General features: G+C 41.9%; 1 protein-coding gene across 2 annotated transcripts in view; it reads right to left on the bottom strand.

The window, feature by feature from the left end:
* The window catches only part of COL4A6 (collagen type IV alpha 6 chain), a 362,338-nt gene that overhangs the window by 91,224 nt on the left and 251,479 nt on the right, over window positions 1-19,635 (bottom strand). For both annotated transcript variants that reach the window (XM_069747144.1, XM_069747145.1), the window contains exons 5-6: window positions 4,339-4,473; window positions 1,753-1,797 (exon numbers count right to left, since the gene is read on the bottom strand). In XM_069747144.1, coding sequence (XP_069603245.1) covers window positions 1,753-1,797; window positions 4,339-4,473 — 180 coding nt within the window. The remainder of the gene's footprint in view (window positions 1-1,752; window positions 1,798-4,338; window positions 4,474-19,635) is intronic.

Genomic DNA, 19,635 nt, shown 5'->3' with positions numbered 1-19,635 from the left:
GGCGTTTCAAATTTTTTTCTCGCTACGCAGTTTACCGATCAGGTTAATCCTTTTTTTTATTGATAGATCGGGCGATACTGAACGCGGCAATACCAAATATGTGTATGTTTGATTTTATTTTTATTGTTTTATTTTGAATGGGGCGAAAGGGGGAGAATTTAACTTTTATATTTTTTTTAAATTTATTTCATACTTTTTTAAACATTTTTTTTTTTAACTTTTGCCATGCTTCAATAGCCTCCATGGGAGGCTAGAAACTGGCATAGCCTGATCGGCTCTGCTACATAGCAGCGATCATTAGATCGCTCCTATGTAGCTTAATTACAGGCTTGCTATGAGCGCCGACCACAGCTGACATGTCCTGACTTTGATGCGGGCTCACCGCCCGAGCCCGCATCAAAGCGGGGGTTCTGCCATCGGACGTACTATTCTAACCGATGGCAGAAAGGGAATGTGTTATCAGAAAATTACTTTTTGTTTAAAATCAGGTTTTGCTTTACATATATTGTTTTAGAAAATGCCAATTTTCCTTTTCAATAACATGATCTTTCTTAAAAAAAAATAAATAAATGAGTATTCTGGCAATTTTCATACTGGACCTCCCGGCTATTTTAAATTCATACTTGCTGTCAGATGAGGACTAGTTTTCAGGAGACTCGTTATCAGTAGAGGCAGGACTGCATTGACAGGTAACACCTCTATACACAGACAATAATACAGGATCCACCAATCACAATAGACAATGCCATCGATGACCCAGACCCCCCCCCCCCCCCCTGCACAATGACTTTTGCATACGCCATTTTCTGTTTTGGCACTTTCATTTTTTCCACCCCCTATTCCAAGAGCCATAATTTTTTTACTTTTCTGTTCACATAACCATAAGAGGGCTTGTTTTTGCGGGACAAGTTGTACTTTTGAAAGACACCATTCATCGTATCATGTGATGCACTGGAAAGCTGAAAAAAATTCCAAGTGAGTTGAAATGTAAAAAAAAGTGCAATTCCAAAATTGTTATTGTGTTTTTTTCCATTTACCATTTTCACTATATGGTAAAAAAGATTTGAGAATATGATTCCCCATGTCAGTATTAGTACGAAGACACCAAACATGAAGAGGTTTTTATAATTTTATTTAAGTGGTGAAAAAAATCAGAAATTTGTAAGGAAAACTTTTTCTTGCTTATGTCGCCATTTTCCGAGACCCATACCCATTTTTTGTGATCCGGGGCTGGACGAAGGCTTATCTTTTGTGTGACGCTTTTACTGATACCATTTTGGGATAGATACAATGTTTAGATCTCCTCTTATTGCATTTTATTTCAATGTTGCGGCAGACAAACCCCCCCCCCCTCCCCCGTAATTCTGAGGTTTTGATTTTTTGTTTCTCGTTACACTGTTTACCGACTGGATTAATTTATTTTATATTTTGATAGATCGGACATTTTTGAAAGCAGAGATACAAAATGTGTATATTTTTAAATGTTTCATTTTATAATAGGGCAAAAGGGGGGTGATTTGAAGTTTAATTTTTTTTTTCAGATTTTTAAAGCCTTTTTCCCCTCACTTTTTACTACCATCAATAGTCTCCTTAGGGGCCTTGAAGCTGCGATCACCCGATTGTTTGTGCTATACATAGCAGAGCATCAGCTCCATCCTAATATCCATACTAGAGAGAGGAAATACATTTTAAATATTGCCATTTTGGAATGGTCAAAATGCCGGAAAGCTAGAATAACATGGCACAACTTACAGGAATCCCATTAGCACCCTGGAAACCAGGAACTCCCATAGGACCCTGTGGTAAAAAAAAGTAATATTAGCAAGAATGAGGGGAATACAAAATACAGAAAAGAGCATCAAAACTCATCTAGAATATACAGTAGTAAACACATCAATAAATCCAAAAATGTGTTTAGAAACATTCTAAATCAGTGAGAGATTCTACAAAACCAGGAGATTGCAATACTTATTCTAACACTAAAACACATTCTTACATGGCTGTGTAGCTGCATTGTCTGCCTCCACTGTCAGGTGCTGCAACCTGTCTAGGAGGGCAGCACTGACAGCGGAGGGGGCAGCACTGCCCGTAAAAAAGAACATACCCACAGAGAAGCTTAGCGAAGCCTTTCTCCTGTTTGAGACATGTAATGACACACAGCCTTGCTCTCTTCACTGATCGTTGCACCTACTGTATAGAGTAGATCACAGCTATGTGTCATTACAAACAACTCTTGTACCATTGATCTCATTGCCGTGTCAGTTGTATTGTACTCCCCCGATACTGATAATCTGCAGAGCATAGATGAGTGTCATTACAAATAACTCCAAGTTTTATGTCTGCAGTGACATAAAACTTGGGAGTTATTTGTAATGACACTCATCTATGCTCTGCAGAAATCACAAAGGAGAACAGGGCTGACTATCATTACATCATGCACAGCTGATGCCTAATATAAGCTTCTCTGGGGGCGTGTTCTTTTTTTTTTTCACCTGCATAACAACTCGTGCTTATGATTGGGCAATGTCATACAGGGAAAAAAGTACACGCCCCAAACAGACATACCTCTGCTATCACCCCATTGGGTTAGTGAAAATTAGCATCTAAACTTTACAAGCTAATATTTTCGTATTGGAGGTGAGAAACAAAAACCCCTCTCTTTTAGCCAACTGTGCACTCATTATATAATGATGTGGCCAGTTAAACATGCTAAAACTCTTAAAGAGATGAAATATTTCTATGTGTGATCCATATTAATTTTCAAAAGCAATTTATCTTAGCTGTTTTTCAAACAAAATTCAAGACTGCTTGCTGCGCGTGCTAATGTGAGCAGCCTGTGGCCTAAACATACTATAGTGGTCTGCAGCGTCTCCAGACTTGTCTCTCAATGAGCACATCTGACATGTCATTGCATGGAAATTGTATAGGGAGCTGCCAGCAGCAGATCTTGATGATTTGCTCAAATGCATTCAGAGCAGGAGAACATTCTTCCGACAACCATTAATAACTTCATTAATAGCATGACAACAATCTTATCAGTAGTAACTGACATCTCCTATCTCTGTCTTATATCTCAATGTAAGAATCTGTACTCACTAAATACAGATTTTCCTATGAACTGAGAATTTAGTAAATTAAAGATCATTCCTGGCGGAGAAAGAGGCAGAGTTCACTGATAAGATCTATTACAAAGTTTCTTATTGTCATATTGATTTATGAAACAAAAATTAAAATGATGGGAACTCTTTAACCTCTGATGGTTATGAGCAGTTATTTCTGCAAACAGATGGCATGATTGACTGGGGCACTCAGCAGCATTATTAATTTTTAAAGGTGGTAAGTGGGCAGTAATACGGCACTTTTTAAATGGTCACTTGAAGGATTTTTACTTTTTTTTGTGGGCATTGTTACTTTAAAGTGACACTCAGGGGCCGTCATTACTTGAAAGGGGCACCTGGAACACCATACCCATCAAAGCAGCATACAGGGGGTCTTATCACTTTGTAGGTAGCACAACGGGGGCAATATTACTTTCTATGGGAAATTATTATTCTCTGAAACACTCTCTATGTGGCACGCTCTCTGTGCAGCATTTAGAGAGGGGAAGGGGGTAATCGTAGTGACACCATTAGTCGCTATACTGTATGTAACGTTATTATAATCACTGACATGGTTAGCAGGACTGTTGTGGAGTGACATCAGTCTTTTTAATAGTGTGGTATTTATTTATTTAGAAACAGTTTCGTGTATGGTGATATTTTTGGTAATACGGGTAAAATACTGTGTCCTGTTTTGTAGAAGTATGGTGATATTTATACACTGTAGCGGTAACGATACTGGTCATGGTATAGCAGTATTATTTGGGCCTTGTGTAGTGGTAATTTTGGTAATATATGAGTATTGTACAATAATAATTGAAGCGGTAAACATGCTCTAAACACTAGATGTCAACCATTTTTTATCATGTGGACCACGTGAAATTAAAGTACATGAAAGTTAAAAGGTGAAAACCAAGCCTACAGTCACACAAGAACGTACATATATCTGGTTGGGACCAATAGTAAAGATGAATTTTGAGGTCGTCTTTTTGGTAATGACTAATGCTAACACACTCCTCCCCATCTGGGACAGAAGGTTTGCCTGGGAAAATTCTACACTCTTATTTGCTGATGTTACCTTGTCCATGAAGAGGGAAACCTTCTGTATGTTTGTAACTCCTAGTAGAGGACAGAGCGAGGACTCTTATCTACAGAAGTTCCATAGGTGTCATAATGTGCGCCCGTGCACTTTATACATTATTTCAGAATGAACATGAGCGAAATGTATCATTAACCAGACCTGGTCTCCTTTTGGTCCTGATGGTCCTGGTGATCCTTGAAATCCTCTTTCACCTTTAGGTCCGGAAACACCAGCTGGTCCAGAAAATCCTGGAGGCCCCATTGGACCTTGTGGCCCAAGCAGACCAGGGCGACCCTAGTCAGAAAGACATAATATATCCATTAAATAATTTAAAAATATCAAGAATTAAAAGAAAAAAATCTTACAAATAGTATATTATAGCAGATTATATAAAGTGACATGAAATACACTAATATAGATAGTAGAGGCGACAATGCAAACATGAGATCTAAATCACCAATGCAAACAGCTGTGAACTTGATGAAAAATCAAGAAACTTGACAAGAAAAAAAATGGATCTCTTTCATAACACAGAACCATGGTAAGCAGGGCTGTAGAGTCAGTAAAGGTACCGTCACACTAGACGATATCGCTAGCGATCCGTGACGTTGCAGCGTCCTCGCTAGCGATATCGTCCAGTGTGACAGGCAGCAGCGATCAGGCCCCTGCTGTGCTGTCGCTGGTCGGGGAAGAAAGTCCAGAACTTTATTTGGTCGTTGGACTCCCCGTAGACATCGCTGAATCGGCGTGTGTGACACCGATTCAGCGATGTCTTCACTGGTAACCAGGGTAAACATCGGGTAACTAAGCGCAGGGCCGCGCTTAGTAACCCGATGTTTACCCTGGTTACCTTCCTAAAAGTAAAAAAAACAAACACTACATACTTACCTACAGCCGTCTGTCCTCCAGCGCTGTGCTCTGCACTCCTCCTGTACTGGCTGTGAGCGTCGGTCAGCCGGAAAGCAGAGCGGTGACGTCACCGCTCTGCTTTCCGGCCGCTGTGCTCACACAGACAGTACAGGAGGAGTGCAGAGCACAGCGCTGGAGGACAGACGGCTGTAGGTAAGTATGTAGTGTTTGTTTTTTTTACTTTTAGGATGGTAACCAGGGTAAACATCGGGTTACTAAGCGCGGCCCTGCGCTTAGTTACCCGATGTTTAATCTGGTTACCGGCATCGTTGGTCGCTGGAGAGCGGTCTGTGTGACAGCTCTCCAGCGACCAAACAGCGACGCTGCAGCGATCCGGATCGTTGTTGGTATCGCTGCAGCGTCGCTAAGTGTGACGGTACCTTAAGCCAAAGCTCTGACTCAAGACTCTTCAATTTCCCTGACTCCCACCTCCACGACTCTGACTCCATAGCACTGCCTCACTACTGAGCATGTACGTAAAGTGCAGCACCGATTCATCTCAACTCTGACACCACAATCCTGCCTCACTACTGAGCCTGTACATAAAGTACAGCACAGATTCATCTCAACTCTGACACCACAACCCTGCCTCACTACTGAGCCTGTACATAAAGTACAGCACAGATTCATCTCAACTATGACACCACAACCCTGCCTCACTACTGAGTATGTGAGTAAAGTGCAGCACAGATTCATCTCAACTATGACACCACAACCCTGCCTCACTACTGAGTATGTGAGTAAAGTCCAGCACAGATTCATCTCAACTATGACACCACAACCCTGCCTCACTACTGAGCCTGTACATAAAGTGCAGCACAGATTCATCTCAACTCGGACACCACAACCCTGCCTCACTACTGAGTATGTGAGTAAAGTGCAGCACAGATTCATCTCAACTATGACACCACAACCCTGCCTCACTACTGAGTATGTGAGTAAAGTGCAGCACAGATTCATCTCAACTATGACACCACAACCCTGCCTCACTACTGAGTATGTGAGTAAAGTGCAGCACAGATTCATCTCAACTATGACACCACAACCCTGCCTCACTACTGAGTATGTGAGTAAAGTGCAGCACAGATTCATCTCAACTATGACACCACAACCCTGCCTCACTACTGAGTATGTGAGTAAAGTGCAGCACAGATTCATCTCAACTATGACACCACAACCCTGCCTCACTACTGAGTATGTGAGTAAAGTGCAGCACAGATTCATCTCAACTATGACACCACAACCCTGCCTCACTACTGAGTATGTGAGTAAAGTGCAGCACAGATTCATCTCAACTATGACACCACAACCCTGCCTCACTACTGAGTATGTGAGTAAAGTGCAGCACAGATTCATCTCAACTATGACACCACAACCCTGCCTCACTACCGAGTATGTGAGTAAAGTGCAGCACAGATTCATCTCAACTATGACACCACAACCCTGCCTCAATAATTAGTATGTGAGTAAAGTGCAGCACAGATTCATCTCAACTGATTTTTTTCATAAGAATTTGGGAAAGTTATAAAATGTCCTATAAATGTCTGTTCTGATCAGGAACAGAACAGACATTTCTAGGACAATTTATAACTTTCCCAAATTCTTATGAAAACATTTATCCTGCATTGTACTACTGTACACAATTTATTATATATTTTAGGAGTCATAATCGGTCCATTTTATATAGACTCCAACTCCACCAAAATGGACACCGGCTCTGACTCAGTTAAAAAGTCTATCTAGTTCAATCTATTCCTTTGCAATGCAGATTTACAGTAAGACAACAGAAAAAAAAATGCAGCAGCAAATTTTCCTCATTTTAAAAATCCTTTCCAGCATTTCCTTTCATAAAAATAGGTTATCCTCCACAGGACATCAAAATGCCTCATATCAGCCTTACCGGAGACCCTCCAAAAGGAGAAGAGGCACGCTGCTCTGTGCGAACGATGGACAAGAACCACAGAAAAGCTAATTGTAGAGATCCTTTTGGAGGAGCCTCTTGTTTTCCTGGTGTGTGATAGCTTTCTTTCTTTCAGAGTACAGCACCTCTTTTTTTGCACATTCTTACCCATGGGACACTCCCTGTAAATAAATCTCCTTATACTGCTGAGTATCTTCAATAACAGTCAGTTCCCATTCCCCATCATTGAACATTTTTCATTTGCATTTTAAAGGAACAATCCAGTAAAAACTGAAACACTGGGAAGATTTATTTATGCTGGTGTTTTATTTGTCATCCTAATAAAAAGATCATGCGTAATTGCACGAAATTCACTATATTCAAAAGGCACATTTTGGTGGATTTTTAGACTATCCTAAGATCAGAAAAATAAATCTACACTTCCGATGAGCAGGCTTAGATTTGCAACAAAATTTGTTGATGTGTTTTGGCTTTACGCTTAATATAAACTGGTCTAAAACTTTTTATCCACTTCCTTTTCTCGTGAAAAAACACCCATTTTTGTACCTTTTGGCCAACGCTGGGTAAAACGTGATTGTTTTTTGCTTGTTTGCAGTTTATCAACCATAAAGACATATTGATTGGCATAGTGGCCGTTTACACAAAACTGTGGGGTATTTGTAACCAATGCTAGTTGCAAAGTTGTTAATTTATTTTATTTCAGATGCATTAGAGCAATAAAATAGAAAACTCAAAGCAAAGGCAGGCAAAGCCTTTGGGACAACAAACTAACCTAATTTTTCAGCAGTATAATGAAGAGTTAATCCAACCCCAACTAAGGTATAGAAGTATCTGTGCAGAATGAATCTAAAACGATTAGGTTAATCTCTTATGAAATCCTTCAATTTGTATACATTTGAGATTAGTACTGTATCTGTAAATATTTGTGTGTACAAAGGAAGTTTATTCCTCGCCTGTTGTCTGCCTTTTGTCTCTGACTGACAGGTTACCAAAAACTATGTGAGCTGTCAGTAAGATTCAGGACACAGGCAGAGGACAAGGAATAAAGAGAGAGGCAGGAGAGCATGGTCCAACCGCAAGGTGATAACAGGTTCCCTTTAAAGACTTAGGGTACCGTCACACAGTGAAATTTTGATCGCTACGACGGCACGATTCGTGACGTTCGAGCGATATATCCGTGACGTTCGAGCGATATCGCAATGTCTGACACGCTCCTGCGATCAGGAACCCCGCTGAGAATCGTACGTCGTAGCAGATCGTTTGAAACTTTCTTTCGTCGTCTAGTGTCCCGCTGTGACGGCATGATCGCATGGTGTAACATATATCGTATACGATGTGCGCATAGTAACCAACGGCTTCTACATCGCACATACGTCATGAAATTATCGCTCCAGCGTCGTACATTGCAAAGTGTGACAGCAGTCTACGACGCTGGAGCGATATTGTTACGACGCTGGAGCGTCACGGATCGTACCGTTGTAGCGATCAAAATTTCACTGTGTGACGGTACCCTTAGTCACAGTTCCCCAGCCTCCTCCCTTAGTGATAGTTGTGACTGATCAGCATTGTCATTCTGCAGACCTGCATGTGCCTCTGTGACATTCAGGTCTGACAGTGTACTTGCTCTAAAGTCTACACAGTTGTCATTAAATTTGCATATTGAAATAACAGTAACTAAACAAGCACAAGGCTCAATACATGGCTTGTAATTTTGCAGGACTGATAACAGCAGATCCACATCAGGAGCTGACAGAGAAGGGGAGGTGAGCAGAACTGTCTAACTGCGCTATAGAAATATTGTTGTTACTCTATATTTGGCTTGGAGAAGGCCCTTTGTCAGCCGAAACGTTGCATTCTGTCTTGGTAGGTATTTTGGAAAATACAGAAGCATTAGCAATCACTCCAGTGACTTCATTTGTACTCATTTGTACTCTATAGAAATTAAGAGCTGACCTCCTTGTATAACAGCAGAAACAGACTTATCATGCTACTTACCACTCAGCAGGTAAATTAGTGAACATGAAGGCACGGGAGATGATTGGAAGTACAGTGTCGGGCTATGAATGGAGAAGCTAAGGAAGATGATAGCTGTACACATCTTCTGAAAAAGCATATGTAAAAAGTGTGTTCTATGTACAGTCGTGTATGTGATGTGACTCTAATGAGCATACATTATAAAAAATATATGGTGTGAAAGTAATGAGGTGTATGTAATAAGGATATATTCTACAGTATGTGTGTGAAAAGTACATAAAGTAAAAAAAATAATATATATATATATATATATATATATATATATACAGTGGGGCAAAAAAGTATTTAGTCAGTCAGCAATAGTGCAAGTTCCACCACTTAAAAAGATGAGAGGCGTCTGTAATTTACATCATAGGTAGACCTCAACTATGGGAGACAAACTGAGAAAAAAAAATCCAGAAAATCACATTGTCTGTTTTTTTATCATTTTATTTGCATATTATGGTGGAAAATAAGTATTTGGTCAGAAACAAAATTTCATCTCAATACTTTGTAATATATCCTTTGTTGGCAATGACAGAGGTCAAACGTTTTCTGTAAGTCTTCACAAGGTTGCCACACACTGTTGTTGGTATGTTGGCCCATTCCTCCATGCAGATCTCCTCTAGAGCAGTGATGTTTTTGGCTTTTCGCTTGGCAACACGGACTTTCAACTCCCTCCAAAGGTTTTCTATAGGGTTGAGATCTGGAGACTGGCTAGGCCACTCCAGGACCTTGAAATGCTTCTTACGAAGCCACTCCTTCGTTGCCCTGGCGGTGTGCTTTGGATCATTGTCATGTTGAAAGACCCAGCCATGTTTCATCTTCAATGCCCTTGCTGATGGAAGGAGGTTTGCACTCAAAATCTCACGATACATGGCCCCATTCATTCTTTCATGTACCCGGATCAGTCGTCCTGGTCCCTTTGCAGAGAAACAGCCCCAAAGCATGATGTTTCCACCACCATGCTTTACAGTAGGTATGGTGTTTGATGGATGCAACTCAGTATTCTTTTTCCTCCAAACACGACAAGTTGTGTTTCTACCAAACAGTTCCAGTTTGGTTTCATCAGACCATAGGACATTCTCCCAAAACTCCTCTGGATCATCCAAATGCTCTCTAGCAAACTTCAGACGGGTCCGGACATGTACTGGCTTAAGCAGTGGGACACATCTGGCACTGCAGGATCTGAGTCCATGGTGGCGTAGTGTGTTACTTATGGTAGGCCTTGTTACATTGGTCCCAGCTCTCTGCAGTTCATTCACTAGGTCCCCCCGCGTGGTTCTGGGATTTTTGCTCACCGTTCTTGTGATCATTCTGACCCCACGGGGTGGGATTTTGCGTGGAGCCCCAGATCGAGGGAGATTATCAGTGGTCTTGTATGTCTTCCATTTTCTAATTATTGCTCCCACTGTTGATTTCTTCACTCCAAGCTGGTTGGCTATTGCAGATTCAGTCTTCCCAGCCTGGTGCAGGGCTACAATTTTGTTTCTGGTGTCCTTTGACAGCTCTTTGGTCTTCACCATAGTGGAGTTTGGAGTCAGACTGTTTGAGGGTGTGCACAGGTGTCTCTTTATACTGATAACAAGTTTAAACAGGTGCCATTACTACAGGTAATGAGTGGAGGAAAGAGGAGACTCTTAAAGAAGAAGTTACAGGTCTGTGAGAGCCAGAAATCTTGATTGTTTGTTTCTGACCAAATACTTATTTTCCACCATAAAATGCAAATAAAATGATTAAAAAACAGACAATGTGATTTTCTGGATTTTTTTTTCTCAGTTTGTCTCCCATAGTTGAGGTCTACCTATGATGTAAATTACAGACGCCTCTCATCTTTTTAAGTGGTGGAACTTGCACTATTGCTGACTGACTAAATACTTTTTTGCCCCACTGTATATACAGTATACAGGTCCTTCTCAAAAAATTAGCATATAGTGTTAAATTTCATTATTTACCATAATGTAATGATTACAATTAAACTTTCATATATTATAGATTCATTATCCACCAACTGAAATTTGTCAGGTCTTTTATTGTTTTAATACTGATGATTTTGGCATACAACTCCTGATAACCCCAAAAACCTGTCTCAATAAATTAGCATATTTCACCCATCCAATCAAATAAAAGTGTTTTTTAATAACAAACAAAAAAAACAACAAATAATAATGTTCAGTTATGCACTCAATACTTGGTCGGGAATCCTTTGGCAGAAATGACTGCTTCAATGCGGCGTGGCATGGAGGCAATCAGCCTGTGACACTGCTGAGATGTTATGGAGGCCCAGGATGCTTCAATAGCGGCCTTAAGCTCATCCAGAGTGTTGGGTCTTGCGTCTCTCAACTTTCTCTTCACAATATCCCACAGATTCTCTATGGGGTTCAGGTCAGGAGAGTTGGCAGGCCAATTGAGCACAGTAATACCATGGTCAGTAAACCATTTACCAGTGGTTTTGGCACTGTGAGCAGGTGCCAGGTCGTGCTGAAAAATGAAATCTTCATCTCCATAAAGCATTTCAGCCGATGGAAGCATGAAGTGCTCCAAAATCTCCTGATAGCTAGCTGCATTGACCCTGCCCTTGATGAAACACAGTGGACCAACACCAGCAGCTGACATGGCACCCCACACCATCACTGACTGTGGGTACTTGACACTGGACTTCAGGCATTTTGGCATTTCCTTCTCCCCAGTCTTCCTCCAGACTCTGGCACCTTGATTTCCGAATGACATGCAAAATTTGCTTTCATCAGAAAAAAGTACTTGGGACCACTTAGCAACAGTCCAGTGCTGCTTCTCTGTAGCTCAAAAGTGGCTTTACCTGGGGAATGCGGCACCTGTAGCCCATTTCCTGCACACGCCTGTGCACGGTGGCTCTGGATGTTTCCACACCAGACTCAGTCCACTGCTTCCTCAGGTTCCCCAAGGTCTGGAATCGGTCCTTCTCCACAATCTTCCTCAGGGTCCGGTCTCCTCTTCTCGTTGTACAGCGTTTTCTGCCACATTGTTTCCTTCCAACAGACTTACCATTGAGGTGCCTTGATACAGCACTCTGGGAACAGCCTATTTGTTGAGAAATTTCTTTCTGGGTCTTACCCTCTTGCTTGAGGGTGTCAATGATGGCCTTCTTGACATCTGTCAGGTCGCTAGTCTTACCCATGATGGGGGTTTTGAGTAATGAACCAGGCAGGGAGTTTATAAAAGCCTCAGGTATCTTTTGCATGTGTTTAGAGTTAATTAGTTGATTCAGAAGATTAGGGTAATAGGTCGTTTAGAGAACCATTTCTTGATATGCTAATTTATTGAGACAGGTTTTTTGGGTTATCAGGAGTTGTATGCCAAAATCATCAGTATTAAAACAATAAAAGACCTGACAAATTTCATTTGGTGGATAATGAATCTATAATATATGAAAGTTTAATTGTAATCATTACATTATGGTAAATAATGAAATTTAACACTATATGCTAATTTTTTGAGAAGGACCTGTATATATATATACACACACACAAAAATAATTTAAATATATATACACACACACACACACACACAATCCTCAGCATAAATGAGTATAACCCCCTTTGAAAGGTAAGATTTAAGTCAATATCTCACTCAACAAAAGAATAATTTCCAAAATTTTTAATTTTGACAAGACTGAGTTTCATAGAACATTTTCTAACCCATAAAATAAAAGTAAAATTAATTAACTTTCATTACAAAATCTTCAGTTTTACTCAAATTAATTGATGCAAAAATGAATATACCCCATATCAAAAACAACATCTTGTATTTTTTATGACCTCCATGATTTTTAAGAACAGCACCAAATCTTCTAGACATGGACGGAGCAAGTTTGTGACATACTGCAATAACGTTATTTTTCAATTCTCCATGAACGAACTGCTTTAGAGCCTGGATGCTAGATGGAAAGTGACGCTCAACTTGTGTATTCAGAATTCTCCATGGGGGTTCGATTGGGTTCAGATCAAAATGCAACAGTGGCCTTAGATGTGTGTTTTGGATCATTGTCATCTTGGAAAAGTGCATGTCTACCAAGGGATGGTAGTATCTTCTATTTTAAAATAGAGCAGGACATCTGTGAATTCATGACACCATCAATGAAATGTAGCCCTTGACACTAGCAGTTCTCATCAGCCGCACATAAGGACACTGCCACCACCATGCTTCACTGCAGGCATTGTAGGCCAAGTATGTCTCCTAATCTACACCCAACCAAATCACCTATGGGGAATCTGGCTGGGACAAATGAGTACAGATAGGGCAATAACATGAGGAACAAATGTTGGTGATGATGATTGTAGTGATCACCTGTTTGTTTTTTTCACCTTGAAAAGAGCCAAATTGCATTAGTCTGGATGAAAAACCTTGCTTATACTCTCCAGATCTCATCCTTGTGTGAGCACAACACTGCAACACAGTCCATACATATGCGGGTGGCACGCGCTCTGTAGCAATACAACTCCAGACTCTTTCAGGACACCAATCCATTGGAGAATCCTCCCTCCAGTCTAGCTGAACCCAGACTGCCTCTACAACCCAGTTATTTAAACCCCAGACCATGTGACTCTTTCCATCATGTGACTGACCACATGATCATGACATCACACAGGTCCTGGCAGCTCTACAGGTGGAGATAAAGTGGACACTCTCCCTCCTGCTCTATGAAGATCCACATGAAGCCGGCCCATAATGCAATTTTAACTTAACCCTCACAACCTGTAGTGTCCTGGAGGAAAACACTCTTGTTTCATATCACTGGCGCCATTAAGTGCAATGACACATATGTCCCTTCTATTACATTACCAGTATATATATTATTTTTTTTGTGTACTCTTAATTTGAACAATTTATTTGAAACATAAAGTTATAGATTTTAAACCTGATGAATGCTGTACATTTGTTTGTTTTTTTTATCATACACGCATGTGTAATTTACATACATCCAAAAACACAAAAAATCCTACTGTCATTCCAGTTATTTATCAGCAGGGGGAGCTCATGGCTTGTTCAACATTAGGAATTCCTGGCTTTATGATGTCTGTGCATACTGGTGGACCCCACTGCCATTAGTACACTTGTAGGAACCTGCCAGGGTAAATTTTATTTGTTATTTCCTAGAAATGTGTCTATGACTGGAGAGCTAAACGCAGAGTGGCATGCAAAGATACTTCTATTGTGAAACGATACACCTGGCCCCATGCACACCCTGTGATGTCATGCAGGCTATAAAAGAGAGTTAAGCTAGCCTTTCTCCTAGACCCCAGTTAACGAATGTTCCCACTTAATTAATTCCCATAGTGACACGCCTGCAAACATAAATTTGCTTCTTCCTTTCCTGGATTAGTTTGCATTTCTATCACTTGAATATACCCATGGCACAATGTAAAGAATCTAACCCTACTCAATAGCGACTACTCATGCATATAAGCCTAGAATACTGGATCTGGTTGTATAGTTCCATTTCCATCCATGACTTATTTAATAGCGTGAAGGTCCTATTAGATTCCTGTTTCTTTTACATAAAACCTAATACATTACTTATTTTATAATATTCAGGGTATATTACGATACTTTTCTTAAAATGTACCTGTCAGGGGATACATGCTGCCCAAACTGTGTGGATCAGCCCTTCACTGTGCGATCACATCAATAATAACTGGAACTTCAACGGAGAGGCAGGAATGGACCTGGGGCAGGAGAATATTGATGTGCTTGGCTTTTTCTATGTCTACTACCCTACAATGAAAAAGGAATCTGAACAACTCCTTTACACTCACGACATGCCCCTTGATAGTACATGTAGTAGTACATGTTCATGGGCCACAGTGTTCACTGGTGGTGAGCGAATTCTCTAGCCTTACTTACCAGTTACAGGGTTATTCCTGTCTCATACATTTACAGATGATCCATTAGAGAGGTTATGACTGTATATTAGATGCAGGCCCCACCAATAGTCCCAGATCTATCTGGAGAATAAGGCGCCATCGTGCACAGCTTCAGTAGAGACATGGTCGGATTTCCTATACAAATTAACAGAAATTCTGAGCACCTCACAGCAGACACCAGCGCACATCAGAGCCCCGATCTGGAGACAGATGTGGGTCCCAACGGTGACTCTCACACCTACTATGGCATTTTGTGAGGATAAGTCACAAATGTATAAGTTGGAAATGCCCCTTTTATCAGACACCTATGTATCTCCCATGGGCACAGACTGCAAACAAACCTTTTGTGGAGTAACTGTGTTTCTGCTAAATGACAATTGTTGGTAGCAACTTTGTTTCTTTTCATTAAATAAATAAAAAACAATGTTTTAGGCTACTTTCACACATCAGGTTTTCGCTGTCAGGCTCAATCCGCCTAAATAAAAAAAAAAACGGATCCGGCGAATGTTGCCGCCACATCCGTTTTTTCCCCCATAGACTTGTATTAGAGCCGGATTACATTGCATTTCGTCCGTTTTTCACCGGATCCGGCAAATCTGACGTTTCCGGTTTCTGGAAAAAAATGTCCATAGCAACGTTTTTTGTCTCTGGCGAAAAAGCCGGAAGCAGCGGATGCGGCGCTTCCGGCTGTTTGCTAGAATGGAAGCCTATGGGAGTCGGAAGGTGCCAGATCCGTAAAATGATGGATTCCGGAGCCGGATTCCAGTTTTCTTAAACTGAGCGTGCTCCAAAGTATTTTTATCCAATAATCTAGATATGCTAGTTGCATCAGTTTTTCACAATCTGCGCCGGATCGGTTTTTCCAGCATTCGCTGGATTGTGCCTGATGCAAAAAACCTGGTGAAAGTAGCCTTAGCCAGTTTCTGTGGTGCCGTAATGTCTCCATCACACCACTACCACCTGTGTGTATCTACCCAGAACATATCTGGTTTAGTAAACAAATTAACAGATTTCTAGTTCTATTTGCACAATATTACATTGCTTCTAGAACAATCTTGGGAGTATTAAATTGCCAATAATACAACCTCCTTTTTTACCAGTCATTTTAGCTTCTGCATTATTAAGTGCCCTTTTATTAAGAATTTGGCTCCCACCATCAAACTTTAAATAGGCAGATATCAAAGACCGTATAAGGCTGCAGTGTTCTGCGAGAGGGCAGAGGTTGGCAACTGCTTATTACTATGTTCTGGGAAGAAACTGGATGGAGAAAAAGGAAACTTAGACATAAAAAGGGCAATCAAGAAGTCTGTCAATTGCACTGCCCATTTTGCGTAGCATATGGATTCCAAGTGATGTGGCATTGTGGACTATATACATTGATAGGCGCTTATTATAATGCGTAAATGAACCTGAAGTATCATATATATATAGGAACTTAACAACTAGGTACGGTACTTTGTTTTTACTGATAGTAAAATCTGTTATGATCAACACTAGCGTATAAAAAATGTGGCCCATTCTCATCCAGAAAAGTTGGATGAGTGGAATCCGTATAGTGCAAAGCGAGTGTGCAATTATTTTCTTGGCTCACATCCTTATGCAAGGCTTCAGAAAAATGGCCGCCGCGATCTCCATTTGCGCACGCGCGACATTCCGCGGCCATTTTCCTGAAGCCCCGGGCAGCAGAGCACTCCATCTGCGCACGCGCGGCCTCAGGAAGATGGCCATCCCCACCGATAACCAGGAGAATAGCGCAGATCGCGCTCTTTTTCTTCACCTGCGCAGTGGATTCGGCAGTTGGGCATGCGCAAACCACTACGCCACCAACGGAAAGATGAGCAAGATCTGGGGGAAGAAACAGCAATGTCACCACGCCAATTCGACCAGACCAGCCTGATTGACAGGCGAAAACGGCGACTTTGGTAAGGTATTTCGGCAGCATAGGTGGGGAATCAGGGTACACAAAATACACTATTGTAACGCGCTGCTCAGGCCCTATTTAACGGTATTTTTATCTCAATCTAAAAAAACGGGGTGACAGGTTCCCTTTAAGGTCTGGAGAACGGGCGGGCCAGTCCATAGCTTCAATGCCTTCATCTTGCAGGAACTTCTGACACACTCCAGCCACATGAGGTCTGGCATTGTCCTGCATTAGCAGGAACCCAGGGCCAACCGCACCAGCATATGGTCTCACAAGGGGTCTGAGGATCTCATCTCGGTATCTATTGGCAGTCAGGCTACCTCTGTCGAGTACATGGAGGGCTGTGCGGCCCTCCAAAGAAATGCCGCCCCACACCATTACTGACCCACTGCCAAACCGGTCATATTGAAGGATGCTGCAGTCAGCAGATCGCTCTCCACGGCATCTCCAGACTCTGTCACGTCTGTCACATGTGCTCCATGTGAACCTGCTTTCATCTGTGAAGAGCACAGGGCGCCAGTGGCAAATTTGCCAATCCTGGTGTTCTATGGCAAATGCCAAGCGTCCTGCACGGTGTTGGGCTGTGAGCACAACCCTCATCTGTGGACGTCGGGCACTCAGACCATCCTCATGGAGTCCTCATGGAGTTCTAACCATTTGTGCACACACATTCACACTTGTGGCCTGCTGGAGGTCATTTTGCAGGGCTCAGGCAGTCCTCCTCCTTGCACAAAGGCTGAGGTAGCGGTCCTGCTGCTGGGTTGTTGCCCTCCTACGGCCCACTCCATGTCTCCTGGTGTACTGGCCTGTCTCCTGGTAGCGCCTCCAGTCTCTGGACACTACGCTGATAGACACAGCAAACCACCTTGCCACAGCTTGCATTGATGTGCCATCCTGGATGAGTTGCACTACCTGAGCCACTTGTGTGGGTTGTAGAGTCCGTCTCATGCTACCACGAGTGTGAAAGTACAACCAACATTCAAAAGTGACCAAAACATCAGCCAGAAAGCATTGGTACTGAGATGTGGTCTGTGGTCCCCACCTGCAAAACCACTCCTTTATTGAGTGTGTCTTGATAATTGCCAATAATTTCCATCTGTTGTCTATTCCATTTGCACAACAGCGTGTGAAATTGATTGTCAAACAGTGTTGCTTCCTAAGTGGACAGTTTGATTTCACAGAAGTTTGATTTACTTGGAGTTAGATTCTGTTGTTTAAGTGTTCCCTTTATTTTTTTGAGCAGTGTACTTTTGTGTGTGCGCTTTTTTCATTTTAGTACTGGGTTAGTATTGGTTGTTTTTTACAATTCACATCTGAAATCAACCCTAAACCAGATTACCCCGATTTTCAACGCACCAGGGCAATTGAGAAGAGCAGAGGCGAAATGCCAGATTTGGAGCATCTCATGTGATGCTCAACTTCTGGGGCGGCTGCAGGCTGGTATTTTTAGGCTGGTTCTCTCTGTAAACTTTGTGTGTTTGGCTGATGCAATTTCCTGGTTCCTTTGAGATACGTGTGTGAAAATCGAAAGCCATACAGATGGTCCGGGTGCCATCCTTTTTTTTCTCTCGCACGCATAGACTTGCATTGGCGAGTCTCATCCGATATATGTGGCCACTCGCAGCAAGCTGCAATTTTTTCCTGATACAGGTCAGAAATAATAGCATATCTCCACTGCCTCATTAAATTACATTGGTCCAAGTGCAATCCAATTTTTTAATTACATTGCACTCGGCGTATTTATACGCAGAAGTGAGCGAACCCTTAAAGACAATACCATTGATCACTTGTACTTATAGCATGTATTGGTTGGCTTCTTATTGCCTAAGACGAGGTGACTCTAGAGGACACAACAGAATTCACGCTCTCCTAGAAGAAAACAGAACAGACAGCCCAGACTAATTTTGTAAGCCAAGTGCAGCAATTTTCTAGCATTTTCCCAGTTGATTTAGGAATGAGAAAAGTTCAAATGAAGCATAAAAGGCTCCACAACACTTTTCAATGGGATGGTTGTTTGCTCCATTGGAAGAATGTAGGACAATTTCATGGGTGACCTCTTGTGGGGTTAGGGAAAGACAGGGTTATCACAGCTGCTGTCGTCAATGAGGGGGTCAGGAGGCCAGAGGAGAGTTTTATCTTCCCAGATCAGACACTGAAAAGACTTCACAGCACAGAAAAGATAAATGGCGGGTAGTTAAGATTGTAAAAAGCTTAGGAACCAATCAAAACGCCATCAACTGTTATACAAGTATCTATAAGCAATGAAAGTACCATGCCTTCCTAAATCACAGGAACCAGCTTTAAAGCCTGGAGTAAAGGTACCTTCACACATAACGATATTGTTAACGATATCGTTGCTTTTTGTGACGTAGCAACGATATCGTTAATGAAATCGCTATGTGTGACAGCGACCAACGATCAGGCCCCTGCTGGGAGATCGTTGGTCGCTGAATAAAGTCCAGAACTTTATTTCGTCGCTGGACTCCTGCTGACATCGCTGGATCGGCGTGTGTGACACTGATCCAGCGATGTCTTCACTGGTAACCAGGGTAAACATCGGGTAACTAAGCGCAGGGCCGCGCTTAGTAACCCGATGTTTACCCTGGTTACCATCCTAAAAGTAAAAATAAACAAACGCTACATACTTACCTACAGCCGTCTGTCCTCCAGCGCTGTGCTCTGCACTCCTCCTGTACTGGCTGTGAGCGTCGGTCAGCCGGAAAGCAGAGCGGTGACGTCACCGCTCTGCTTTCCGGCCGCTGTGCTCACACAGACAGTACAGGAGGAGT

The sequence above is a fragment of the Ranitomeya imitator genome, chromosome 2, assembly GCF_032444005.1.
Source record: "Ranitomeya imitator isolate aRanImi1 chromosome 2, aRanImi1.pri, whole genome shotgun sequence".
NCBI lineage: Eukaryota > Metazoa > Chordata > Amphibia > Anura > Dendrobatidae > Ranitomeya > Ranitomeya imitator.
The sequence above is the reverse complement of the archived record's forward strand: the minus strand, read 5'-3'. Positions and strand labels throughout refer to the sequence as shown.